This window comes from Sitophilus oryzae, unplaced genomic scaffold (assembly GCF_002938485.1).
Source record: "Sitophilus oryzae breed Bouriz unplaced genomic scaffold, Soryzae_2.0 scaffold_562_pilon_pilon, whole genome shotgun sequence".
In the NCBI taxonomy this organism is placed as follows: Eukaryota; Metazoa; Arthropoda; class Insecta; order Coleoptera; family Curculionidae; genus Sitophilus; species Sitophilus oryzae.
In genome coordinates this window covers 1212646-1240359 of record NW_022147154.1, presented here as the reverse complement: position 1 = coordinate 1240359, position 27714 = coordinate 1212646, and the positions used below count along the sequence as shown (strand labels likewise).

The 27714-nt window shown below is 30.7% G+C and overlaps 2 protein-coding genes across 5 annotated transcripts; one reads left to right on the top strand and one right to left on the bottom strand.

The window, feature by feature from the left end:
- Positions 1 to 75: 75 nt before the first annotated feature.
- Positions 76 to 13302, bottom strand: LOC115887358 (RNA-binding protein 25-like). Of its 2 annotated transcripts, none has more exons than XM_030906777.1 (15): positions 12803 to 13302; positions 12637 to 12751; positions 10067 to 10291; positions 9669 to 9833; positions 8780 to 8886; positions 8127 to 8266; positions 6671 to 6955; positions 5006 to 5161; positions 4488 to 4638; positions 3303 to 3478; positions 2840 to 2990; positions 2553 to 2705; positions 1137 to 1248; positions 268 to 593; positions 76 to 217 (listed from the first exon to the last, which is right to left on the bottom strand). In XM_030906777.1, exons 1-15 carry the CDS (start codon positions 12908 to 12910, stop codon positions 125 to 127), a joined length of 2463 nt encoding a protein of 820 aa, XP_030762637.1. In that variant the 5' UTR covers positions 12911 to 13302; the 3' UTR covers positions 76 to 124. The 2 variants fall into 2 exon arrangements, 1 of the variants encoding a protein (XP_030762637.1); XR_004051056.1 differs by having other exon boundaries at positions 83 to 217; positions 1165 to 1248.
- A 4088-nt stretch (positions 13303 to 17390) lies between these two features.
- LOC115887356 (UDP-N-acetylglucosamine transferase subunit ALG14 homolog) lies at positions 17391 to 23808 on the top strand. Of its 3 annotated transcripts, XM_030906774.1 has the most exons (4): positions 17406 to 17580; positions 17638 to 17771; positions 19720 to 19847; positions 23000 to 23808. In XM_030906774.1, exons 3-4 carry the CDS (start codon positions 19844 to 19846, stop codon positions 23650 to 23652), a joined length of 657 nt encoding a protein of 218 aa, XP_030762634.1. In that variant the 5' UTR covers positions 17406 to 17580; positions 17638 to 17771; positions 19720 to 19843; the 3' UTR covers positions 23653 to 23808. The 3 variants fall into 3 exon arrangements, with proteins under 3 accessions (XP_030762636.1, XP_030762635.1, XP_030762634.1); XM_030906776.1 differs by lacking the exon at positions 19720 to 19847 and having other exon boundaries at positions 17391 to 17580; XM_030906775.1 differs by lacking the exon at positions 17638 to 17771 and having other exon boundaries at positions 17405 to 17637.
- Positions 23809 to 27714: the final 3906 nt, after the last annotated feature.

Here is a 27714-nt window from a genome sequence, read left to right as displayed (position 1 = left end):
CTCTTTCAATAGTAAAATATAAGGCAAAATATACACCATTAGGTAGCTTTAAAAGTTAGTTTCAAAATAAAACAATTCTCTCTGCTAAAAAACATTTCATTATTTACAAGTTCTTACATGAATATTATTTAACTAAACCTAACTTTTTCGCTTCTACTTCATAAATTAATAACCTCCACATTTTTACAACAAATACTTCTGCTTCCTCATCCAATACCTAAAAAAAATATATTTTAGAAGAAAGAAAAGCACAATAAATTCATCTACCATTTGTACATCCTCTAGAATCGTTTGAGGTAGTGAACCCGCTAATACTTTGTTACAAATGAAATCGACTAATGTAGGCTCTGGTTCACCAATATACTCAATAATCTTTTTGTTTATCCATGGTCGAATCTTCTTTTCCATTAGGTGATTATCTATTTGAGCCCAATCTAACTTATAAGTAAACAACGCCTCTTTTTCCGTTGGTATCCTTTCAATAAGAGTCTTAATGTGTTTCCGTTTTTCTTCCTGAGATTTCGACTCTTCAGCTTTCTTCTCGTTATTTTCTTTCTCTTTCCGAGACTTATCTTTTTTATCTTCATTATAATCTAGAAATACCAATTTTTAAATTTTATTTACAAACCAAAGTTATTTATATGCTATCATATGAAGCGGCTCAAGATTCGTTTAGCTAAAATCAGTTATGTAAGAAATATTAGTTTATTTAGAAGCATTTCCAAGGTCACGAAAATTTTTCTGGGGAGATGCGCAATTTTCGGTTTTTCAACTGCATTTCAAAAAATAAAAAAGACCTTCAGATTTGACCAATAATATAACTATTGAAATAAAGAGGCATATGAAGATGAGTGCATATGAAGAAATATCAATGCCATCTCAAAAATAGGGTTATTTAGTTTATATTAGGTTGCATAGTTTGCTATGACGAAGATAAAAAACAGGGCTTTAAATTAAATCCCCCTATATTAATTTATGTTAGCAAAAAACTAATATCCAATCCATCCTTGATGGAGAGAATTCTATCACCATTACTAAATTTAATTCGTTATAAAATAAGTACGTGTTGTAAGAAATCTGTTTTATCAGCAATTATTACCATGTACTGTTCTATAAACATACAATGAAATAAATACCTAAAGGAACTAATTTTCGTTTCTTCACCTGAATAGAAGTATCATCTTCATCTGGATTAAAGACATCTCGTAGATCTATTTTCTTCCTCTTAGAGTCACCTTGATGTCTATTCTAGAAATATTAAAATAATCATATAGATTTAATAATACATAATATAAGAACAGTTATTTTGATTTCTTGTTGTGGTGGGTATAATGGAGATAATTCCACTATAAGCTTGGTGTATTCTCCTATGGCGCTGTATACCGACTTATACCAGTACTCGAGCTTAAATAGCGATTACACGAAAAAATTGTCATATTATTTGAACATGATTAGAAGGTGCAGATCGAGAAAATTAAAAAAAATAATAAATAAAATGGTAAAACTTTTGATATCATCATAAAAATTTATTTTTCAAGCTAATAAAACTTTTTAGCAAGCATAGTTTTATGCACCGGTTTTGCTAGTGATTACATAATAATTACAATGGCATATAATTATAATTTTAGAAGTTTATAAAAAAAAATTAAACACTAGTTCATTTAAAAAAGTCTAGGCATTAAAATTAGATTTTATCCTCTATGTAGTATATGTATATGCCTATTTATTTTTTGATTATGTAATGGGCACTTTGTTTACTCACCTGTTTTGTCGAACTGCCTGATTCATTTTTTGCATAGAAATCTACAAAATGTTATTCCGGGATTGTTTTTCATGTTATTGAACCCAACAACCACGCAATTACGCCCTCGTGTTAACATATTTTCGGCAATTTTATTATCATTTGAAATTGTTACAACACAACGCGACGCCCATTCGTTATTTTTCACTTAATTTTTACTACCCGAAAAAAGTGTTAATAATTACGCAAACTCCATACCTGAGAAGTTTGTAGTTTCAATAACTGCACTAGTAAAAACCGAAATACTTAAATATTATGACCTTAATCCACAATCTCAATATTATTTCAATGCGATCAACATGAACAGTAATCGGAACAGCTTGAAATAAAGTAGCCGGACAGTTCTGATTTCTGCCTTACCGAGCGGTACTATCGGAATTTTAAAGCAATGTCAAAATGGTTGAAATACACCAAGCCTATAGGAATTTATAATAAACCTACCACAGACCATAAAGACGATTAATTTGTAATACTAACTAATAAAGCTAATATAACTAATAATATCCAGACAGTACTTTGAAATGAAAACTAGGAATGGTATTTTACCACATAAATAGAACAGTTAAGAAATATTTTTATAAAACTCAACTAGAATTTAGAATCCAGGTGTTCAATAGTTTTGATATTGATTATTTAATGAAAATATGGTTGAAAAATTCAAGCATATTTTCATGTTTTTTTATTTTTTTACATGGTAAGCAAATTTGAAAAAGTATAAATGGAATTAACCAAAATGCTTAATTTATACTACCTGTTGAGTAGGAGAATGTGAGCTATTAAATGCTATTGGCTTGGATAAAGTGATTTTCATCCCAGTTCCAGCTGATAAATTTTGAACAGGCTGCTCGGCCGTTGAAGAAAACGACTCTTTGGAATCCTCATCAGGAGGTTGGACTTCAGTCCACTGAAAAAAAATTACTATAAAATTCGGCTATATCTTTTAATATCTTACATTACAGTAAAATTTGACTAGGCTAATTACCAAACTGTGCATTTTATTAATCATACCTACTAGTATACATCTAAAACTAATTTTACCTGTGCTGATTCACTATTCTCATCATTTGACATGATCTCATCCTGTTCAATAGCTACTGGACTATAATGGTTGGTATCCATATCACTATCACTATCTATAGGTTCAGCCTCAACAGCAGCAAGTTCTTGAGCTGCCTGTGCAACAATATATCTATAAAATATAAGTAGGTTTACAAATATTTCAATATTTATTAACATATCTAGAAATAGTTTTATATTGGAAAATATATTTTCTATATTATAGTGTCACAGATAAAGTTCGCATCATATTTTTTGTTTGTGCTTTGATTTGGCAACTGAGTAAATTCTCTTAAGTCATTTTTAATCTAACTCAAAGCAAAAATTAACGCCCAAGTCAAATTTTACCTAAGCCAATAAATAAAAAAAAGTTCAAAATGATCCAGATTTTCTGTGACACTGATTCTATTGATTAATAAATCAAAATTAGTGCTGAAATACTTACTTTTCCCTTTCTTCTTTATGCCTTCTATCTCGTTCAATTTCCCTATGTCGCTCTCTTTCTCTAGCTTTCTGTCTTTCAAATTCTCTTTCCTTTTCTCGCTCTTTTTGTTTCCAATGTTCTAAATTGACATCGATTAATAATTTGGGTTTATATTGTTCCTCTCGTTCCTTTTTTGCCTAAAAAATGAATTAAAATAAAAACATTATATTTACATATCTTTATATTTCATTCTAAATTTGTGGTCTGTATTTTAATGAGTATATTATGTGACGATCCTGTATCTAAAGAATTACAAAAAACATGCGTATAAGCGATACCAAATAAATTTTTAGTTACTTAATCGAGGGCGCGATTACTAAATTCATTGGAATTATAATAATAATTTATTTCCAGAACAAAAATTACAAAATAATAATAATATATTGTAACTCCTAGAGAGATAAATAAATTATCTGTGTGTAGGGCTGGATGTACCGATACAATAATCAATAAACTACTAATACATAATAACAATAATTAATACTAACCTAACCTAGTGTGCCAAACATGACTACAAATGAATACAGCGTGTTGCTGTATTCACTTGTCATATGACTCATGAACCATAAAAAGCACAAAAAAAATTTCTATAACATAATAATTATCTTTCAAATCAAACATTAATTCTAAACCAATTTTTTATTTTAGTTTTAAGATTATGTTTTGACGCTGTTAGTGATTTTAACTCATTTGGTAACCTATTAAATAATTTTATTGCTGTATTATAATTATTTTTATTGCTTACTCTTTTAATCATTTTGGGCAACGGTATACTTTTGTTTCTTGTTATAGTTTCTGATTAAAAATATATTGATCAAAAATATATTGTTTTAAGACTATTGCAGTGATAAATTAAAGATTCTAAAGAAAAAAGTTGTTCTCAATTAAGTGGTAAGTTTGTTGTAAATAGAGTGTGTTTTTTACCTTAAACTTAACATTTTTGACAATAAGACCTTGTAGTCGAAAATTTAGAAACTACCGTATGATCGAAAAAAAACGGCGTCCAGTTGACTTGGAAATGACGATCGATGACATTTCCCATATAATTTTACATATAAAATGACAGCGATCTTCATTTCATAGCCATCGTTGACGCCGTTTTTATTCGATCATACGGTATATTTCAAATTATATTAAAATAATTACTTTTTCAAATACTTCATTTGGATCCTCATGTTCTTCAGAAAATATTCTTTTCCGCAGTTCTTCCATCTCTTCCTTTTCTTTTAATCGATCTTTTGTGTCTGATTCAGCTTCTTTCAATCTTTCTGCCACTCTTCGCTGTAATTCTCTTCCCCTATAAAGAAATCAAATATATTAAAATATGTATAGAGTCCCCTATTTTCGCTGATACAAAAGTAAACTGGTGCAACTTTTAGCAACCTCAAAAATCAATCAGAGTTATTGATATTTTTGACACATTTGTGCAATAATTCTAAACACAGAAACTAGCGTGAAATATTCAATAACCAAAATTTGACGTCTAATAAATTATTTCATTGTTTTGATTACTTAATTTAAACCGGCTGCCTATGTTATAAAGTTAAATAATGCATTTTTTTATCTTATTTATGAAAACAAGTATAGAGTATACTACATTTTTAGAAAGCTCGATAAGATATTCAAATTAAAAAGTTTCATCTATTATAAAAATATGATCTTACTTGTAGTATTTAACGTCATCACGCTCATCATCATAATCCTCTAGAAATTCCTTTAACCTTTTCGCATCCCGCTCGCGCTCCTCTTCTTTAAGTCGTTCCTTTTCTCTTTCTTTTTCGTATTCCTTAAACTTGCGCCTTTCCCTTGTTTCCCAGGCCCTATAATTAAAAAAATTAAGCTCAAATTACTCACACAGTCTTGTATTATTTTGATAACATAAATTAATCTAAAATTAACGTTCTTTAATATTTATGTTCCAATCTTTTAGCGTTAAACTTTGGCGTTAAAGTATACATATTGTTTGTTCAGCGACCGTTCAACGTCAGGTCATTTTATTGTCGAACTCTCTCTATCACTTAACAACCAGATGAAACAGATTGGTTACATTATTACGGCATTTCATAAATTACTACACGTTGTTTATAGTAATTGTCATTGGCATTTTATTTGTGGTTATAATTTTATTGACGGACATTGATCAGTGTCAAAATTAAAATTTGATTGGGCTGTCAAACAATTTTTAATTCTGACTATTTGATTTTAAAATTTAAATTCCATTTTTTAGTACTACAATGCGTTGGCGATTTGCGAAACTGAACAAGTTCTCATCGCAAAGTTTATTACTTATTTTACGCCAGAAACTGGTAAAACACTTTTGCCTGTCGAAGTAATTACAATGCAGAGTCTTATATTAACACAAATTAACTTTGTTTTTAAATAATATAGTGTTGCTGATGCTCTGAAAATAGGCATTTCTTTTACAGTTTAAGAGGTACGAGTATATTTAATTATTTTAGGCATATTGACCTAGAGTATCGAAGTGTATTTTATTGTATAGAATCTCAAGTTTTTTCATAAGTTTATTTTTAAAATAGGTATGACTTATCTGAAAAGTTGTATATGTGCCTAAAATTATAAATTGAAAGACAATCAAAATGAATAAAGGCCTAATACACCTACATGAATTGGATAAAAACGGAACTCAATTAATAATTTCAGAACATACAGTACGTCTGTCCGTTCTGTAGCTACGGGGTATCCGTGAGAGGGGAAACGATATTCTCTCAATGTTTTTCGTAAAAAATTAGACGACGCGTCCCATCAATAAAAATTCGACAAATTTGCAAGTGACCAATAAAATGAGTGGGCGGAGCGATTTAAGGTGACGTACTCGTCAAGTCGACATATAAAATATATTGCTGTTTATTTAAATGTTTTTGTCCGCATTCCTTTCATAGACACAGATCCAGAAGACGTACTGTACTTAAAATTTTCTAAATATGAAATGATCGCTGAATTTCTAAATGAGATTCAGAAAATTTAAAGTATGTAAAGTAAGTATGTAACAGTAAATAAATTTAAGTGTATAATTTAAAGCACGGATTATACAGATTATAAACTTATCGTCAAAAGCATTGTTTTTCGTGGTTCCAATTTTCGGTTTGGTTTCAATTTCTAAAATTGTGCACAGCGCCTGACCGGCCTTGTGACCGGCCCAGTTATTACGCTGTTTAAACGGGAGTTTATTTTTGCGCAAAAGAAAATTTACTCGTTTGCTCATCGCCATAAAAACAATTTTCGTACCCCGAATTAGGGACAAGATATTTATCTGTATACTTATAGGATACCTAATCTGTGTTTAAAGTATAAAATAATGAAAAAAATACCTTAGACGTTCTTGGTATGCAGCCTCCTTTTCTCTAGCTCTTCGTTCACATTTTTTCTTCTCCTTCATTTCTTCTTCGACTTCTTTCTCTCGAAGCAATTCTTTAGTACTTAGTTTCTCGGCCCTTTCCCTATCGCGATCCCTGTCACGCTCTCTGTCGCGTTCCCTTTCCCTTTCCCGTTCGCGTTCGCGTTCGCGTTCCCTTTCTTTTTCACGTTCTCGCTCTCGTTCCCTCTCTTTCTCTTTTTCCCGTTCCCTATCCTGCTCACGTGCTTTTTCATGAGTTCTGAAACATTGACAGTTTAAATAATTTAGACACAAATGGAAGTTATTTTTAATAAAGTGCCTGCATTCCAGTAGACTAAAAAAATAAACTAGTCAAAAAGTATAGGCTTGGTGCGTACTCCGCCAGTGCTGCCACCATCAGAGAATACCGTAAACAACCGTTTAAATAGCGAGTACACGAAAGATTTGTTATAGAATTGTACTAAAAGATTTAGGTTGGTTGGTATAATTTGTAAAAATTCTAAATTTCTAAAAAAATTATATTGTTAGGTCTACCTTGTATTATAATACCTATATTATTCAAGCCAACGATACTTTTTAGATGAGAGGCTTTTAGATGATTTGGGCTGAGATTGGATGAGTACAGCAAGGCAAACCCTGTGATATCGAAAACAGGAAATAACCATCTTATCCGATCAGCAGCACTAATAGTGATCAACTCAGTAACCATAAATTCGAAGTTGGCCAAAGAATGCCTAGAGAAGCCAAACAAATTAGGTGGTCAAAGAATGCTCAGAAAAGCTGAACAAATTAGCCAAAGGAAATAAAGTCCTCCTGCTCTGGATGCCCGCTCATCAAGGGACAGAAGGCAATGGACAAGCAAACGTTCCAGCTAGTTTCATCAGCAAGAGGCGTTTATCAGCAAGATGAAATAAGTGCCACATCTGCAAGTTGATCTGTGGTTTTACGCATCGGTTTTGCTAGTGGGGACATAACTGAGGTCTCTGGACTGTAACAAATGTTTTGAAGGTACATAATTATAAGTTTAGATGTTCATAAAAAATTTAAGCACTAACTAATTTGAAACCATCACAACATGACGCGTTTCCCAGTTTGAGATTTTTTCACTTAATTTTTACTACCCGAAACAGCGTTACATCATACACACTTCGTACCTGAGAATTTCAGTTTCCATAATGAGACTATTAAAAACTAAAAAACTTAAATATACGACAAAACCACGATTTTAATATTAATTCAATGCGATCAACATGAACGGTAATCGAGGCTGCGTGAAATACACAGCCTGAAAGTTCTGATTTCTGCCGTACCGAGCGCCGCTGTCTAAATTTTAAATCAGTTGATACGCACCAAGCCTACAGATATATGTAAAGGAAAAGGCAAGAAAAGTTTCATACAGTTTTCTCTTTGAGAGATTATTTTTAATATACCTTGACCTGGAACGTTTGCGTCTTTTATCATCTTTTTCTTTACGCTTTGGACTGGGTGAATGAGAATTAGAGCGGTCCTTCTCGCGAGTCTTTTCCCTTTCTTCCTTCTTTTTTCTTACTTCTTTTTCTTCTTCCTGTTTCTGCAAAAAGAAAAAAAAATAAAATAAGAAAGCTCTATAAAAAATGAAAAGCTAAAATAATGCTCAGAAATATGACTTCAACACTAAAGAGTTGTTATAAGCCAACAGTACTTTGTTGGAATTACGTTAAAAATGCCAACATAATGCAGGCAATTCCATCTCTATATTTATCAATGCAGATGATAGTTAAGAATCCAGAATTGTTCACTTACAGGCCAGAACTATATTATTAGAAAAGAGGTATATACAGGGTGGCCCATTAGTGCGAGTAAGTCGAATATCGTCGTCGTCGTCCAAGAAATGAAAAAAAGGTTTATACAGGTGTTGCATAGTTTACAAAGGGGTATATCCTAAAATATTTTGTTGTATACAGGGTGTTCCCCCAAATTAGATGAATTCAAAAAACTGCTGATATTTTAATGATTTCATTTGATTTGTAGAGCATAATCAATAACAAATCTAACTTAGTGTTTTATCTTGTTCATCTCAGTGCTTAAAAAATATATTACTTACTTTCATAATTTCCCTAAATTTCCCAATTTCTCTTGTTATTAAATCACGCTTTTCCTCTTCAACTTCAGCATCAGCAAGAACTTTATTCCAGGTATGCATAATCTCTCCTATACCAAACATGATTTAAAATATATTAGTGTTTCAAAAAAATCGACTATTTGTGTTCGTATTTATATAGTGAAAATATTGGAAATGACGAAAAAAAACGGAATCGGAAATTTACATTTTCCATTTGATTAACATGGGATTTTTTCGCAACTCTGGAATTTTTGACCTTTGGAAGACACCTCTGAGATCTTTTCATTCTCTATAAGTTATCAATAACAGTTTTTGATGTTTTGTACAGGTTGTAAGTTGTCAGGTTAAAAATCTAAGATTCACATAATATAATTTTAAGCAATAAAATTAGGAGTATTTGCAAATAACTTACAAGCTGTACAAAATATCAAAAACGTTTATAGAGATAACTTATAGAGAATGAAAAACTCTACAAAAAGGACCCTATAAAGTTTTCCAATTAAGTTTGCTTTTAATTAACATCAAAATATTGAAAAAATGTTAAAATTTATCATGAACCCCCCTCGAATAACTTTGGAATCAATATATAAAAAAATTATAAGATACCTTTTTTGTAGACCGTTCAATTCTCTACAAGAATATGTTTCGATAAAATAACCTGAAAACTCGTTAAAGAGAAAAAATTCCAAAGTTAAAAAAAAAACTTGAAAATAGAAATTTCCGATGCGGCACTTCTTAATATTAATATTAAGAGCTCAAACTATCACAGTATTTTTTTCGTCATTTCCAAAAACATTTTCGATATAATTAAGAAAAATAATAGGCAATTTATTTTTAAATAGCCTAATTCATAAGAATGAAAATAAATTACCTTCTTTTTTGTATTCGAAACTATTCATCTCATCCTGATAATCCGCCAAAATTTGTTTTATCCTCTCCCTAACCAAAACATCGAGTTGTTGAGTTTCTTCATCCAACTCTTCTTCTTCAGGTTCGTCTTGCAATGGAGATGACCTTTGTCTTTTCCGTCTCTCAGCTTAAATCAGTGAATATTAAAATGCAATAAATCATCAAAATAAAAATTATAAAACTTATAAGCTGTGGCAAAAACTTACAGTTGTTGGGATCTCTTGTGACATAATTAGATTACTTTACCTCAATTTTGCACCTGTGAAATTTACAAAACTATTCATATCCCTATAGTTCGATAGGTGACTGACTATTCACCAAATTTGCCTCTCATTGCCTAGTCTGTTTTAATATTCTTACCTTTATATTCATCTAAAACGGCTTGTGTTTTTGCATCTACTTTTGCAACTAATCGTTTGTCACCAACCATTAAATCATGTAATAATCTGACTGCTCGTAGACCCGCATCAGGTCCTGCAAGTTCACAGAAACCGAAAGCTTTAACTTTTTTCCAACTTATGACTTGACCACAAGCGGCTAATATTTGCCTAATCATAGCATCTGGAGCCTTTTCCGTAATGTTTCCTAAAATTTATTACACTTGGTTATTTCATCAGTAATAGCTATTTTGTTATGCTTATCTTCTACCTATCTGTCTATACAGGGTTGCTCATTATTGCGAGGAAGTTCAATATCGTCGTCGTCGAACGCTATTTTTATTTCCAGCACAATGCGGTGTTGCCATTGTATTTCATATCTCTTAAAACTTTGGTTTAAAACACTATATCCAAAAAGTGGTTAAAAAATAGAGGGAATTTACCTTTTATTAATACTTAGCTATATTTTCCTAAACACCAAGGATAACAGAATAAACCAGGGAAGGGGGGGGGGGATTTACATTACCTTGATACAGGACAATTTTTATGGCGTCGTCAATATCGCAATATTTAAAATGCTATATCACTTTTTTTTAATTGCAATACCTTATATGCTATTTTTCTTCTAGATGCAGAATAGAAAAATAAACATTTCTTTATGTAAATGTTTAACAGTTTTCTCAAATATTCACGGTATCATATTACACATATGGCTCTTTCAACACTAAATTGTTATCAAAGCCCCGTAATAAATAATCTTTGTCTAGTATTTTACCATTGGAAACCTCATAAGTAATATAAACAGCAAATATCTGCAAAATTATTAAAAATTTAGGAACACTTTAAATACCAAAAATGTTCGTTTCTTAATTCTACATTCAATATAGCAGAGAGATAGCATTTTAAATATTGCAATTTTGACGCCACAAAAAATACCCTGTATAGGATAATGTAAATTTTGCTACAGGGATTTATTCTGTTATCCTTGGTGTTTAGAAAAATATAGCTAATTAATAATAAAGCTAAATTCACAGATATAGATACACTAATTTTTGAGATATAGTGTTGTAACCAAAGTTTCAATAAAGAAGTAATAGAACTACAACACCGCATAATGCATCTAATGGAAATAGTGTACTATATGCAGAATTTTATGCTAAATCCAATTATTTACAAAAAATGGAGGAGGGGGTGCAATTTAAAAAAAAAACTTCATAAATTTTTTTTTAGGAACAACAATTTTTTAACAAAATATTTTTAGAATATGTATCATTATAAACCATGCTATATCTGTATAAAACTTTCTCTTATCATTGTTAACAACGACGATATTAGACTTCCTCGCACTAATGGGCCACCCTGTATATAAAATTCAATGCTCATTGACACAGGTATCAATACACAGCCGAAACCGCTTGACATAGAAGCACGAAATTTGGCATATACATATGTTCAGTGATTGTACAGCACTAAGAAGGGATTTTTGTAAAAAGGGGTTGAAATTAGGTATGCAAGATTGCATAACAATTTATTAAAATGTGTTCTGGGACTATGACTTTTTTCACGGAGGCTCCTTGGTTGACGTAACTGAGCAAAAGGGCAATTTTTGGAAAAAGTGTTCGCTCTTCAAGGGGGCGCAGTGGCGCATCTAGTAATTGAGTCTGGGAGGGGTAGTGGAGATATTCAAAAAAGTACTATACTTGAATTAAATCTTTGCTTGAAGGTATTGTGACTGTGGAAAAAAATCTACTTGAATTTGTTTAAATTTTTTATTTTGATTGGAATTATTAACTTTTTTGTAACAATTTTATTTTATACCCCATTTTATCCTATTAACAAATTCCTTTCTGGGAGGGGTAATTACCACCATTACCCTATGTATATGCACCCCTGAGGGGGTGAAATGAGAGGTGAATGTTGTGTACAAAAAAAAAAAATAAAATGTCTTATAAGTATGACATGTTGCACAGAGGTTCCTTAAGTAGCACAATTGAAGAGTTAAAAGTGATTTTCAGAAATTCTCCTTGGAATTATGTATATATTTTTTTTTAAAATTAGTCCTAGGAGTGTGAAATTTTTTGCGGTTCCTTAAGTAACGAAAGTGAGCACTCAGAAGCAAATTTCGACATTCATTCAATAAAAGGGTGAAATAAGGGGTAAAAGTAAAAAAATATAATGACGGTACCATTTAAAAATCAAAAGTTGTAGTAATTTCTGGTTGAACAGGAAGTGACTGAAACTAATTGAATACATCATTCAATCCCGAATTGTCATATACTGACACACCAAATTTCGTTTTTTATCTGACAAATTAAAAAGTTATAGGGTTAAGCCACTTCTGAAAAACGCCTGGTATTTTGTAAACTATCTGCAAAGTATCCAAACTAGCAGCTATTTTCATAAACTGACATAAAATCCTTATTTTACCAGACTTTTGTAAATAGCTTGCAAACTCACAAGTTAGAATGTAAACTAACTGGTGGACGTCTGCTATTTTACAAGAATGGGCGGATTCCTTCAAAATAACAATTAACATATACAATAAATACTTACCAACAAATACTGTAACAGCTGGACCCTCCAATTTTTTCTGTTCATTTCTATTAGGATTTAGTTTTGGGAAACCTCTTATTTGTGTTGCTCCAGAAACTTGTATAGGCACCATTTGCTAAATTAAATATTATTTTAAAATAAAACAATAGATCATAAATCAACTTACGTGTTGAATTGGCATTACAGAGGGCATAAGAGGTGGCGGAGGGCCACTAATAGGCATGGCATACATTGATAAGCCTTGCATTATCGGAGGACGTCCAGGATAAGACATTTGTAAAATATGTTAATCAAATTTTAAAGCAACGCAATCTTTCGTACTAATTTTAAATATTAAAAAAATATATACAGTTGACACCTTTTGTTCATAAATGATTAAATATAAGTTAATATAATTTAGTAGAATATAAACAATTTAAACAAAATACACAATACGAAAGACATGACAAATTTTTAAAACCACCATTTTGTGTCCTTAACAATATATTAACTGGGGATAGCGTGGATACACTGTTGTTAGCTGCGATAAAATTTAGCAAGAAAATATTTATGTAATTATGATATATATTTCGTTAAATTAAATATAAACTGAAAACCTTTGGAATAGTTAACAGAATTATTTTTCAACGCTTTTCAAGCTATATTTTCATTATGACAATAACGACGTTTGACAATTATGACATAGAACACGCATCACAGGACAGGGTTGTGCCTCTTGCGCCTTAAAAAATTTCGATTGTGCATACGGCAACCCCAAGATTCTGCATATTCAGTTGAAAACGTGCATCTGTGGTAATTTAACTTGTAAAGTTCGAACAAAACCGAGGGTTGATGGTTGATTTTTCTACATGGAAAGCTGAGTAATACCGAAAGCTGTATGATGGCCATCTGAAGACAGATTGATAAAATCATGATAAAATCATACGAATAAAAAGATTTTATAATTCATTATATTCCATTGTAACCTCAAACCATTGATATTTGAAAGTTACATACACTACACTATCTACGTCAAGTGACTTTTTAAGTGTAACATGTAATTTTCTGAACCCTGCTAACCAGGGTTCGGAAAACTACATGTTACTTTTAAAAACTACATCAAGTACATTACATGTAGTTAATGTAGTTTATGTAGATGGTGTAGTTTATGTAACCTATGTATGTAACTTTCAAATATCAAAGGTTGGAGGTGAGGTTATAATAAGTTGAAGCTTTAGAAAACACATAATGTATTTAAGAAAACAGAAGAAATATGGTTTTAAATATAATATTCACATCATATTATTTAGACCCCTCATACAAAGAAAAATTATTTATAATATCAATACGTAGTTTATTAAACGTAGTTTTTATGTAGTTAATGAACGGGAAAAGACGTAGTTTTTGAAGAAAAACTACACGTAGTTAATCAGGTAAATAGGCAAGATTAGTCTGACGTCATTGCATTGAATAGGTTGGTAGCACCGTTGACGTTGAGACTTAGTTGACAGTTGATTGTTTCCAAACAAATAATTGTCCTGTGTATTTTTCCTATTACTTTATACTTTTTAACATTTATTTTATATTCTAGAAAATCTTGGCTTAAAATAGATGTACAATACTTGTGAGCAAGGCTTGTGAGTTTGTTCTTATTTTATATAACTATTTTACAATTTCAAAATTTATTATGTATAATCTATTAAACCAAAATATGAAACACTTTTATTTTACTTATTTTCAAGCCATAATATGATAGTTTTTTAAAAAAATTCTACTAATTAAAATTAAGCTATCAGTTTAAAACTTTTTCTTTTTTTGATATGGTTATGGGCTTTGTTCCAGAATGTAGACATTACTTTGAAAAGAAAACTTGTTCTTTTTTTCGTTTCCCAAAAGACCCAGTTCTTCTAAGGAAGTGGAGGTATACTGAAGTGGATTTCATTTGTGAGGTAGGCTTAATTAACATTAAAAAGTAATAACCCATGTTTAATTTTGAATGATCAAATTTTAACGTGGAGACAGGAATCCAAGTCCATCTTCTTTGATTTGTTCATGCCACTTTAGTAATTGGGACAAAAAAAAATATGTCAACGTTATTTGAACATAATGAAAACAAGCTAGTTTCGTTCCAATCTGCAGAGAAAAAGAAGAAAAGATGATAATAATAATTACTGTTCATTATTTTTTTCTTTATGTTTTTAGAAGTTAAAACTTTTACAGGGTACGTAGTGTCAGCAAATCTGTAAGTGATAGAACTCAAAGCCTAGTATATATCTATAACCTCTCTCAGACATTTGATGAAAATATACCTATGGTCTGTGAACAACTCAATTCTGAAAAACAACAACCGTCAACGAGTTTTTAATAAAATGCTTCTCCATATAATTCAATACCTCAGAATTTACTTCGTCAAGCCACAAAGATTTTCCAAGTCTGTGGTGCTCTGACAAATTTGCAAATGATTTGCAATTCCCGTTAATTTCTGAAGTAGAACACTTTATAAAATAGAGTAACTTATTTTAATGACAAACATTTTATTGTTTATACACAGGTATTGTATATAAAAGATTTGTTTACTACTTATTTTTTATATTCATTTTATGATTATGATCTTTGCTTTGTGTATATTATTTTTCTGTTATTTCCCTTCGATGAGAGCTTAACTTTATATTATATTTGTATGTATATCAAAAATTTTCTTAACAGAACAAATTTTTTTTGTTAGGTATTTAAATAAATTGAAAATTACACTTTACCAAATTTTTATTTTATAAATATATTACCTAGTTCTTCCTTGTGTAAATATGAATAATCAAACTGTTTGTCCCCCTCAGCCAACATGGTAGGTAAGTAGGTTTATAAGACTTCATAAATGAACAAGTTTAAGTGTTTTATATTAATATTATATTATCTACTACTTTAACATTATAATTATGTACTTCTAAATGCTACTAAAAATATGCCAAAAAACAATATAATCTTACAAGTATTATTATAGGTATACATTAATTACTTGTATGTTTTTTCCCCTAATAAAAATGGAATATAATGTTCCAAATAGGATTTGTGATTTTTTGAGGGGTATAAATCATTAATTTTTTTGACAGCAGGATCTTTCACTTGCTTGGGTTTAGTCCACATACATTCCTTGTCAGTAACAGAAGTATTATCCCGAGTAAAAAGAAGTAGTGCTGCAATATCAGCATATCTGACCTCTGGGGCAGCTACAACTTGCTGAGTTTATAGCCCAATTAGTATCAATATCAATCTAAAAAATAACATAAATTACATACACCTCAAATCTGTGTTAATTTTATGATGCTTTACCTTAACATTATATTGATGATCCCTCATGCTTGCATGAACTTTTCCTGTAACAAGATGAAGCTCAGTATCTGAAATTAAATTGGTAACATGACCAGATTCAACAGCATTTTCACCTCTGCTGATGAGCTTTTCTTCATCTTTAAAAAAGTTGACAATTTCGCTCAATTTAATTACATATTTTGCTGCCATGATGTAAATAAGCTTAAAATAAAAGCATACAAAAGTAAATAGGTAAATGCTCGAGTAAATAATATTTTCAAAACCATTTTTACATTTGATTTTACTAAACACTACTAAATATTAAAAAAAAGTGATGAAATAATGCCTTAAAATATAAAAAAAAACAATATGTCATAACCTCAGAAAGTTCAAAACAATTATTACCAAGTTGTTTTGAAAATACATACATCGGTTTTTCGATTGTGTTGTTTAAAAATTACAATTTTTTCGAAAAAAATCCACTTGGGTCACTAAAAAGCACTTTAAATATATAAAAATTAAAAAGAAAATCTCTCTTATGGAAAATTACAGGCAAATTTTAATTGTTTGGAATCAAGCATTGCTCTGAAGTTAGCTTTGCATGCCTGCCAATCTAAATGTGACGTCACGACTAATAGGCTATATTTCGTCCAGGGTTCGGAAGTAATTAATTAAGACGTAATTTACCTGATTAACTACGTGTATTAACCAGGGTTCGGAAAACTACATGTTACTTTTAAAAACTACATAAACTACATTACATGTAGTTAATGTAGTTTATGTAGAGGGTGTAGTTTATGTAACTTATGTATGTAACTTTCAAATGTCAAAGGTTTGAGGTGAGGTTATAATAAGTTGAAGCTTTAAAAACACATAATGTATTTAAGAAAACAGAAGAAATATGGCTTTAAATATAATATTAACATCATATTATCTCTATTACACCTCATACAAATGAAAATTATTCATAATATCAATACATAGTTTATTAACGTAGTTTTCATGTAGTTAATAAACGAGAAAAGACGTAGTTTTTGCAGAAAAACTACACGTAGTTAATCAGGTAAATTACGTCTTAATTAACTACTTCCGAACCCTGGTATTAACATTTAACTCCCGTTCATTAACTACATGAAAATTACGTTAATAAACTATGTATTGATATTATGAATAATTTTGCTTTGTATGAGGGGTCTAAATAATATGATGTGCGAATATTATATTTAAAGCCGTATTTCTTCTGTTTTCTTAAATACATTGTGTTTTCTAAAGCTTCTACTTATTACCTCACCTCAAACCTTTGATATTTGAAAGTTACATACATAGGTTACATAAACTACACCCTCTACATAAACTACATTAACTACATGTAATATGTAATGTAGTTTATGTAGTTTTTAAAAGTAACGTGTAGTTTTCCGAACCCTGATTTGGCCAAAGGTATGGCCTTAGATTAGGAATAAAAAGGCTTATCCATTATCTATGTAGTATCCATTATCCATAGATAACAGAACAGATAACAAAAAACAAAAACAAAGTTAATCCGAGTCTGTGATCCGAGTCCACCACGGGAGTCCACGGCATGTCCACGGAGTACGAGTCAAAGGAGTCTCAAAATGGTCCATGGTCCCAAATAAATAAACAAAATACCAAATACCTGTACAATACATACAAATACAAATACAATATATTCAAGAACTTAATCATCTATTTTAGGTAACAAATTGTGCAGAGCATATTCAAATAAAAGTAGAGAAATCAGGGAAAATACTTATTTGCCGTGTAAATATTTTTAATTTTATATATAATGTGTATGAACTGCAACAATTGATTAGGTTGACCATGTTTTTGTAAGTATAGCTTTTATTCTAGTTTCTAGATTCGGTTAAAACTAGAACTTTTTAAGAACCATCAATTAATTTGTATTCTCTTCAGTGTTTCCTCTACAAAAGCTACAATCCTTATGCATTTCACTGTGACTCAAATAAATGTTTGAGTTCTATTTAAAGATACATATTTCTATGCATGGCTGTCCCTGGTGGCTCTCTGCCTTGTTGCAGGGTTGCAATGATTTTCAAAAAAAAATACAGTTTAATTTTACAGGGCCATTTACATTTTATTCAGTAAAATATTAACAACATAAAAATTAATCCTCTTCTACATGGTTATGAAATGTTGTCTAAAAAATAACATTTTTAAAAATGTAATTAAACTATATTCAAGCTAATTTGTCAATATATACCTGTTGGTGCATCGGCGTTGGAAACAGGAAATTTCATGCATGAAACATTGCTATGAAACCAATCCCAAATAATTTTAACACTGATAATCTTTATCGTAATTACATATCAGCTACACAATTTCAGTAAAAAATCACCATGATAAAATATAAAATGCTACTGTGTGTGAAATAACTTAGGCAGTGTACCTTTTTGGTTAATTTCCTTGATAAACCAATTCCTACCAGGTCAGCAATACAAAAAGTTATTGCTGTTTGAAGTGAATTAACTGGTAGACAGTTAGCAAGTACAGTAGACAATCACAAGAGGACTGAAGACAATTATGATGATAGAGCTCTGGATAGTACTAAGAACTAAAAGAAAAATAAATGTAATTTAAATAATAAAATCATCAAAAAATGCCAGAAGGCGATGGAGAACACAGAAGTACACTGTATTTTTTAAATAGTACTTTTGCTGTCCCTTACTTAAGCTAATTCCCAAGTAATACCATTTCTTATCATCTTATTAAGTAAAATAATTGGTTTTATATTAGATTATGTGTTTAGAATAGGAAGGTATTTTTTTCAAAAATATTTGCTAAATATAAATGGTACATTAGTAAAACAAGGGTAAAACTAAAATAGGTTTAAAAGCAATAAAAAGCAAACGTATTTAATGTTAAATGGAATTTGTAGTGCTGTCTACGCTACTACATAATTATTATAGGACCTATGGTTAGTGTGCCTGAAATGAATTTTTGTAATTTAAAACTTATTCGAAATAGCCAAAAAAAATCCCAATGTTTAGGAAATACAATTTAAACGAAATATTATAAATACTTAAACAAATTTTCAGAACAAATTTTCGAAGACATTCAGATAAAGTTGTTAGAATTTATAAAATCACAAAGTCGTTAAGCACTAAGATATTGACCTTCTGTGTGATAAGCTCGGGTTAAGCAAAAGTATATTCTTGATTTTGAATTTTAACCTTGAAAGGGGAAGTTCTCTGATATCCTCATGAAGAACATTAAAAAAAGATAGGGTTTTCATAAAGGCTTTTGGAAATTCCGGACAAGTGAACTCAGAAATCCGGACAAATGAACTTTGAAATCCGGACGTCGTAAAAAAGAACTTATAAATTTATTTATGAACTTTTATAGGACGCAAAAAATAGCCCCGGAATCAACAAAATATATATAAACCAAAAAAACATTCACTTTCCAGGAGTGCACCAAAAGTGAAAAATTTGACCGCCAAAGTATAGAAATGGGTAGTTTTCGAACATGCGTTGGTTAAGTAGAGCTGTAGCATCAGAGACTAAAATAGTCAATAAAGTAACTGAGAAATAAATTGTTGTTGTGGTCAGGTTTCCCGGACGGTTTTCCAAATCCGGGCCGGTCCCCCACGGGCACTTTAAAAATCCGGACATGTCCGGGTAAATCCGGTCATATGGGTACCCTAAAAAAGGATCAGAAACCTCATTAACAGAATTAGTCATATTCTAACTTAAAGCTCTTGTTTTAAGAATACTCCGAGCATGGATTTATCTTACATGTCTTAAAATTATTTTCTAGCATACATAGAATATTTCTCATGAAGATGGTCATCTGTCAATGATTTTTTCATTACTTATTTTTCTTGCCAAGCAGTTAAAATATATTCAAGAAGGAGCCACTAAATAATCAGAATTAGAGTGAGATGGGTAAGCAGTGAAATATTTATACCTACACAGTGTCACAGACTTTTTTATTTATTGACTTAGGGAAAATTTGACTTCGGCGATAGTTTCTGCACAGGTTTCTGCTTTGGTTTAGATTAAAAATGGCTTAAGAAAATTTTTATCTTATACAGGATTGTTCACCACATACGACATATGAGACGAAGTAGTGTAGCTAAACGATTAGATTTTTACAAATTGTAAGATTTTGGTTCTTTGAAGGACTATTAGAGCTACAATTGAAAAATATTTTTACAAGATACAGAGTGTCCCAAATAAGTAAAAAATATTATAGTTGTATTTTTTTAAATGGAACTCCCTGTATATTATTCTATTTTTAGATTCTACGATTAAAATAAAGGTAAATTTGATTAAGGTTTATCATACTTAAACCTTACCGTTTTTGAAGTATTTTCAATTTTATGAAATTGCAGTAAAAATTTTAAGGCTTCATTTCTCCAAGGGTATCAAAGTTTTTAATACTAAATATTTACTGAAGATTATTTATTGATCAGATATTGTGTTGCAATAATAAAAAATTTACTACCTTGTACAGAGTGTCCAAAAATTTATATTAAATAATTACTGTCTTTAAACGGCAATAACTTCTTTAATTTAAATGGAACACTCTATATATTTTACGTGAATCAGATACACAATGTAATTGTCTATCAAATTTATTATACCATTTTTCACCCATCTTTTCAAGTTTTCGTAGAAAATGCATTTTCTTATAATTTAGACCTCATTTATCACTATACCCATGGAATATTGGCATTTTAGATTATTTTTAAAGATGTAACAAATTTTCAAAGAGTACAGATACTAATATTATCGGTATAGTTCGCTTATTTCATTAAAAAGTAAAAAAAAACTGTTTAAATATTTTTTGTTAAAGAGGATCAATTAATATGATCCCAGTATTCAAACTACATTAATTGATTGTTTACGTTGATTAATAATAATTGCTCCAAATACTAAAAAACTGAATTTCGTGTGTGTATTAGACTGTGTGGTAAAAAGTAACACCTGATAAATTTTATTTCATTTTTTGACGAATGCTTATTCATAAAAACAGAGACGTTCATTTTCATAACTTATTATTATATTGATTTCTGAGCCAAATCCACATTTATTTAGAATACTTTATTAATTAAAATAATTTAAAAGTATGTAATTAACTAATTTTTGGTCCTAAATAATGGTGGTATATTTAATTGGTATACTCTTTCACAAAGATTTAAATAGTTTTTTTTGTATACCAATGGGCTTGCAATATTTACCACCTAAACATTTTGTACATATATTATGTTGCGTTAAAAAAATCTGAAATGTCAATATTCCATGGGTATAGTGATAAATACGGTCTAAATTATAAGAAAATTCATTTTCTACGAAAACTTGAAGAGATAGGTAAAGAATGGTATAGTACAATTTAATAGACAATTAAATTGTGCATATGATTCGCGTAAAATATACAGGGTGTTCCATTTAAATTAAACAAGTTATTGCCGTTTAAAGCTAGTAATTATTTAATATACATTTTTGGGAACGCTCTGTATAAAGTAGTAAAATTTTTATTATTGCAACACAATATCTGATCAATAAATAATCTTCAGTAAATATTTAGTATTAAAAACTTTGATAGCCTTGGAGAAATGAAGCCTTAAAATTTTTACTGCAATTTCATAAAATTGAAAATATTTCAAAAACGGTAAGGTTTAAGTGTGATAAACCTTAATCAACTTTACCTTTATTTCAATCGTAGAATCCAAAAATAGAATAATATACAGGGTGTTCCGTTTCAAAAAATACAACTATAATATTTTTTACTTATTTGGGACACTCTGTATCTTGTAAAAATATTTTTAAATTGTAGCTCTAATAGTCCTTCAACGAACCCAAAACTTACAGTTTGTAAAAATCGTTTAGCTACAATACTCCGTGTCGTATGTGATGAACAACCTTGTATATCTGGGTGTCTGCAACAAAAATAAAATTGCTAAAAAACGGGTTTTCTGACGGAATTTCGAAAAACTTTATTTGAAAGAGTTGTTTCTTTTTTAATTTTATATAAGTGCACCAATTTTCAGCCATCTAAATTAAAAATAAAATTTTGTAATTTTTAACCAATAACAGCCGGTTCTCGCGGTCGAAGCAAAGTTAAATATTTTAGTTTTTTTAAGTTTTGTTAGTTAAATATTTACCTAGCGGTTATATATTCAGTAAAATTTATTTAATCTGTTAATAGTTTTTAAAGAAAAATAAATTTAGTTGTAAAAATTACACAAAAAGTCACGCAAAGTATGAATAACTTTCAAATAAAGTTTTTCGAAATTTAGCCAGGAACACCGTTTCTTAGCCATTTATTACTTTAAATGTCAAATCTGATAGATACCCGAGAGCAAGAGGCAAAATTAAAATCATTCAGAATCTTGAAATTAGTGGAATAAATTAGAGTGTTCTCAATTAGCATAGAAGTTTGTTCCTTTAACTTCAATGTAAGCATTCAGAACGTTAAAATTAGTGGTAGTACTTTTCAATTAGTAACAAAGTGGTTAGAAATAAAATGTTTATTGTTTTATAACCTAATTAGGCTTCCTTTTGGGCACAACTGACTACGGAAAGCTGTTACCAGGATATTCTATTATTGAAGCCACCAATTTATTCCACTAATTTCGAGGTTCTGAATGAAGCTTTAAACATCATTCGGAAACTTAAAATTAGTGGTTATAATTAGCATAGAAGTTTATTCCTCTAAATTCAATGTAAGCATTCAGAATGTTAAAATTAGTGGTAGTGATTCGGTGGCTTTATGGCAAAACTTGCTATGTCGAAATGTTAGTTTTTTTCTTGTTACATATAATATGGCAATAAGTTCTATGATCCATAAAAATCATCTGATTCCAATTGGCTTAAAAAGCCCAATGGAACCTTTTTAAGTCAAATGGAACCATATGATTATTATCGAATTCAAAATTTTGGCCATTATGGTTTTTTTGTGTTACAATAATATCGCAAGAAGATTTCCACATAGCGCACCTTTTGCCATAAAACCACCGAATTTTCAGTTCTTAGAAAAAGTTAACAAACTTTCAACTTTTTTCACTAATTTTTACACATTTAACCTTTTTCAGATCAATTGCAATTTGAAGTCATCCTTCTTTTATTATTAGCCGTAGTTGCTAGACTAGCATACATGATACACAAGATTACTACAGGGTCCAATTTATATGCACCTAAAAGGTCTGCTCCCTGTAAAACTGCTATATGCATTGGATCTGGAGGTCATACAACAGAAATGTTGAAACTTATAGAGAATATTTCTTTTCAACATTATAATCCTAGATATTATTTTATTTCAAGTAGTGACAAAACTAGTTTACGAAAAGTTACTGATTTTGAAAGTGATAAAAGTTTTGCCATAAATAAAGATTATTTTATATGCTATATACCTAGAAGTAGGGCTGTAAATCAGTCATATATATCATCGGTTTTTACAACTTTAATTTCAGTATTTTACTCTTTTCCACATTTTTTGAAAATTAGACCAGATATGCTTTTATGTAATGGCCCAGGAACTTGCATTCCTTTGTGTATTATAAGTTTTGTTTTAAAATGCTGTTTTATTTGTAATACCAGAATAATTTTTATCGAAAGCTTTTGTAGAACAAAATCGTTTTCTTTAACAGGAAAAATATTAATTTATATCGCTGATAATTTTTTAGTCCAGTGGCCGTATCTAAAAATAAAACTAAAGAGGTCTGAATATATTGGTCAGTTACTTTAATGCAATTTGCATATTCTGAGTATTTAAGAGAAATCTGTAGAAGTTAGAATAGAATAACGAGACATTTATTTATACCATTAAGGACATTGTTAATTTCTCATTATAACGAAATATGTAGTACCCAACACAAAAAATAAATTTATTGTTTACAAAGTCTCACCTGTTTACTTCAACCTACTCCATCAGTAGAGCAGCCGGGTCTTAAGGAAGCCAGATTTATTTACCTATTTGGGACCAATCTTTGAAGTAATTTCTTGGGAATCCATTAGACTTCTAAACGGCAGGGATTTATTTTGAAACTTATGTACAGATGGCAAATGTAGGGGACACTACAGGGTGTCCCTTTTTCGTAAGTCTTATGGGGATTCTCATTTAGGAGTAGAGATCCAAAGATGCGGTTTTCACATCACTATGCTACTTTTTTATGAAACTAAAGATGCTACACACAGAATGGTCCTAGAGTTCTTGTTTTCTGAAATACAGGGCGAGTTTGAAAATGTTGCATTTTTTGACTTCCTTCATATCTCGGATATCTGATATATATAATATATATGTTACAGACCACATGTATGAAAACAGACCGTAAGTATACGGTCTAGGCCGTATCTATGTGGGTTAATTTTTTTCCTTTTGTTTTTGTTCTTTAAATTTCCGTTTGTGGAAAAATAAGCTGCTTACACATATGGACTAAAATCTTCAGTCCTTTTATATATGGGCTAGTTCATTTGTATATGGTCTGTTTTACATATATGGTCTGGTAACATATATATAACTTATCGAAAAGCTGAAAACTGAATTTCGTTGAGTTTGTTACGTAGAATCCAGGGGCGTAGCTTATTTTTTTTTGCTGGGAGCTGTCATTTTCGAAATATTACCCTATGATATTCCCTAACTTATGTTTTTTAATGGGACACTCTATATTATACTTTTTAATTTAATTTGCGTTATGTGCTGTTTTAAGAGAGTATTGTTATTTTATTTAATTTAACCAGATCACGCTGTTAAACTAGACGCAAATTGAGTCGCGTGTATCGCGTGTGACATGACCCGGCGTGACCGGCACGAGGCGATGCGCCACACGCCCAACTACAGAGACGCGCGCTGGTCAGGACATGCGGGTCGCGCCGCGCTGCGCTCTCCCATTTATTTCTGTTGTTTACAAAAATTCGCGTCGCGCCAGGTCATGTCACACGCGATATACAAGACCCAATTTGCGCTTAGCCGTAATCAGAGTTGCTTATCCTTAATCAGGGTCGTGGCTTTCGAAGCGGAAGCGTCTCAAACTCCAAGCGAATCTCCCTCCACTCTACCTTCGTATGTAATTAATACTATCTATCACATCGACTCTGCGTCGCCCGCCAAACGACCCGTTCGTGGACCTACAATTACTTTTACGTAGGAAGTAGAGTTCGAGACGCTTTCGTTTCGAGTTTGAGACGACCCGTGTGTGTCTTATTGATTTTTTTGATACACTTTTAATAATAATGCTACACACAGAAACTGACGAGGAATAGTCAGTAACAAAAATATGACGTCGAATAAATTATTTGGTTGTTTTGATTACCTAATTTAAACCGGCCTCCTGTGTTTAAAAGTTAAATAATACATTTTTTTCCTTGTTTCTGAGAATAAGTAGTATATCATATTTTTAGAAAGCATACAGGACAAATAAAATGAAAAAATAATATACAGGGTGTCCCATTAAAAAAATCATAAGTTTGAGTCATATTTCAAGAATGACAGCTTGCAGCAAAAATCTAGTTATGCCACTGAATTCTACTTGAAAAACTCGATGGGATTCGATGGGTTTTCACCTTTTCGATAAGTTATAAAATAACCGAGATACGAAGGGGGTCGAAAAATTTAACATTTTCAATTTCGCCCTGTATTTCAAGAACTAAGAGGGCTAGCGGCTAGAACAAATTTGTGTGTAGTATCTTCAGCTTCATAAAAAATAGCCAGTGATGTGAAAACCGCATTTTTGTATGTCTACTCACACGAAAATGGAACACCCTGTACAGGGTGAGTCAAATTGGACCCCTTTAAAGGGAAACACCCTTTTCTATAGGAGATAGACGAAAACTAATATCTGTGTCTGAAGCTCAATTCTTATCAAAAACATGATGGTGAAAACCGCAATCGATATCTATTACCGTTACGGAGTTACGGGGTGTTTTTCAAAAATGTGCATTTTTAACAAATCGCTGTAACTTTTTTGCTATGGAAAATTTGGCATTTTTATGAAAGCATTTCCAAAGCATCTTTTTACGTAGAATTTAATGGTTTAAGTATATTTTTTTAAAATTAATAATCGAGTTAATAATTTAAGAATTATCAACAGAAGATTTGATTTTTTATATGGGACACCCTGTATATTTTTAATTAATTGAAAATAATTTAAAATTACCTTTCCCAAAATATATCATACCTGATGTTTTGCGCTATTCCTCTTCGAGATATAGATTTTTTTAAAATTCGCCCACTTTGAATAAGAAGGCTTTAAACGAAAATAATATTTGCAATGAGAGATGCAGAATTTTATAACAATTTAACCTATATTTAACAACACATTTAACCTATAGCAATAACAATAAAAATTAATAGTAAACGAAGACATGAGATTTTGCTACAGGCGACATGCCAACCGTCTTCTGTTATGGACAGACGGGATGACCGTTTTTGAACATTTCTCGCGGAATTCATTAACTCAGTAGGGGTGAAAGATACCCTCGCATAACCGCTAAGTACCTCCAATTATTGTCTAGATTATACGGGCAATTTAAACATAAGAACTTTTATTCTTCCGCAAAGATAAAAATCCATAGGCACCAAGTCCGACGGCCTCGATGGCCAACGGCTGGGATCTTGGTTAGCTATTCAATTATTCTCGAAATTGGCTGCAAAAATTTGCTGATAACTTCAGTGTTCTGAGGCGGTGCCTCGTCTTGTTGGAAAATATGTTTTCGAGTTCTATTAGGGGCAGATCATCAATAAGGGGTCCAAAGCCTACTAGTTAAAAGTGAAAGGTGAACTTTTAAAAATTCTGTATTCCGAAGGGAACTATAACAAAATATCAAGTGTGCTATACTTTTGGAAAGGCAATTTTAAGTTCTTCTCATTTAATTAAAAATGTACAGGGTGTCCCAAATAAAAAAATCAATTTTTCTGTTGATAACTCGCTTAAATTATTAATTAAAAAAAAATACACTTAAATCATCAAATTCTATGTAAAAATGTGTTTTGGAAATGTTTTCATAAAAATACAATATTTTCCATAGTAAAAAAGTTACAGCGATTTGTTAAAAATACACATTAAAAAATACACAACACCCCACCCCGTAACTCCGAAACGGTAACAGATATCGATATGCTGTTTTCACCATCATGTTTTTGATAAAAAATGAGTTCCAGACACCGATATTAGTTCTCGTCTATCTCCTATAGAAAAGGGTGTTTCCTTTTAAAAGCGTCGAATTTGACCCATCCTGTACATATATTTAAGTTTTGTCTAGTTAATTAGATTTACGTGGTTTTACTTTGCAGTACAATTTTTTTCCACACGTTAGTGGAAAATTCTTACTCGCCGTAGGTAATAATTAAAATTACGTATCGCGCATTATTAAACTTCCGAGAGCAACGTTACGCAAGCAATGTTTATCAGAAAATTCATATTTGATGCGCCTTGGCTTTCTCCACTCTGCAAGATTCCGATCAAGTGAACTTAAAGAAATTGCGCTTAAAGCTAGACGTACCGTTTCAATGACCTTTAATATAACGTGAACTCGGTATAAAACACAGGAAATAATCTAAAGACAGCTTAGAGTTTCTCCACTCTTTAAATATTAATTATTTTATTTTACTGCGACGTTTTTTTGTATTTATTATATCATAAAACATTAATGAGTTAAAACATTATATATAGTATAGGAGGCCGAAATCAACAAAATATCAAGACATAAGTTTTAATCGGCATTAAACTGCTTACACTATTTCGCCAACAAGAGAAAAAAAGTCAGTGGCGTACATGCTTTTTTTAGAAAAATATTCCAGAGATAACCTATA

Coding starts and splice junctions, on each gene's coding strand:
- LOC115887358 (XM_030906777.1), bottom strand. CDS start 12,910: ATGTCTTATCCTGGACGTCCTCCGATAATGCAAGGCTTATCAATGTAT. Junction 4,639..5,005: donor GATGACGTTAAATACTACAA/GTAAGATCATAT, acceptor ATTTCTTTATAG/GGGAAGAGAATTACAGCGAA. Junction 594..1,136: donor ACGAAAATTAGTTCCTTTAG/GTATTTATTTCA, acceptor TGGTATTTCTAG/ATTATAATGAAGATAAAAAA.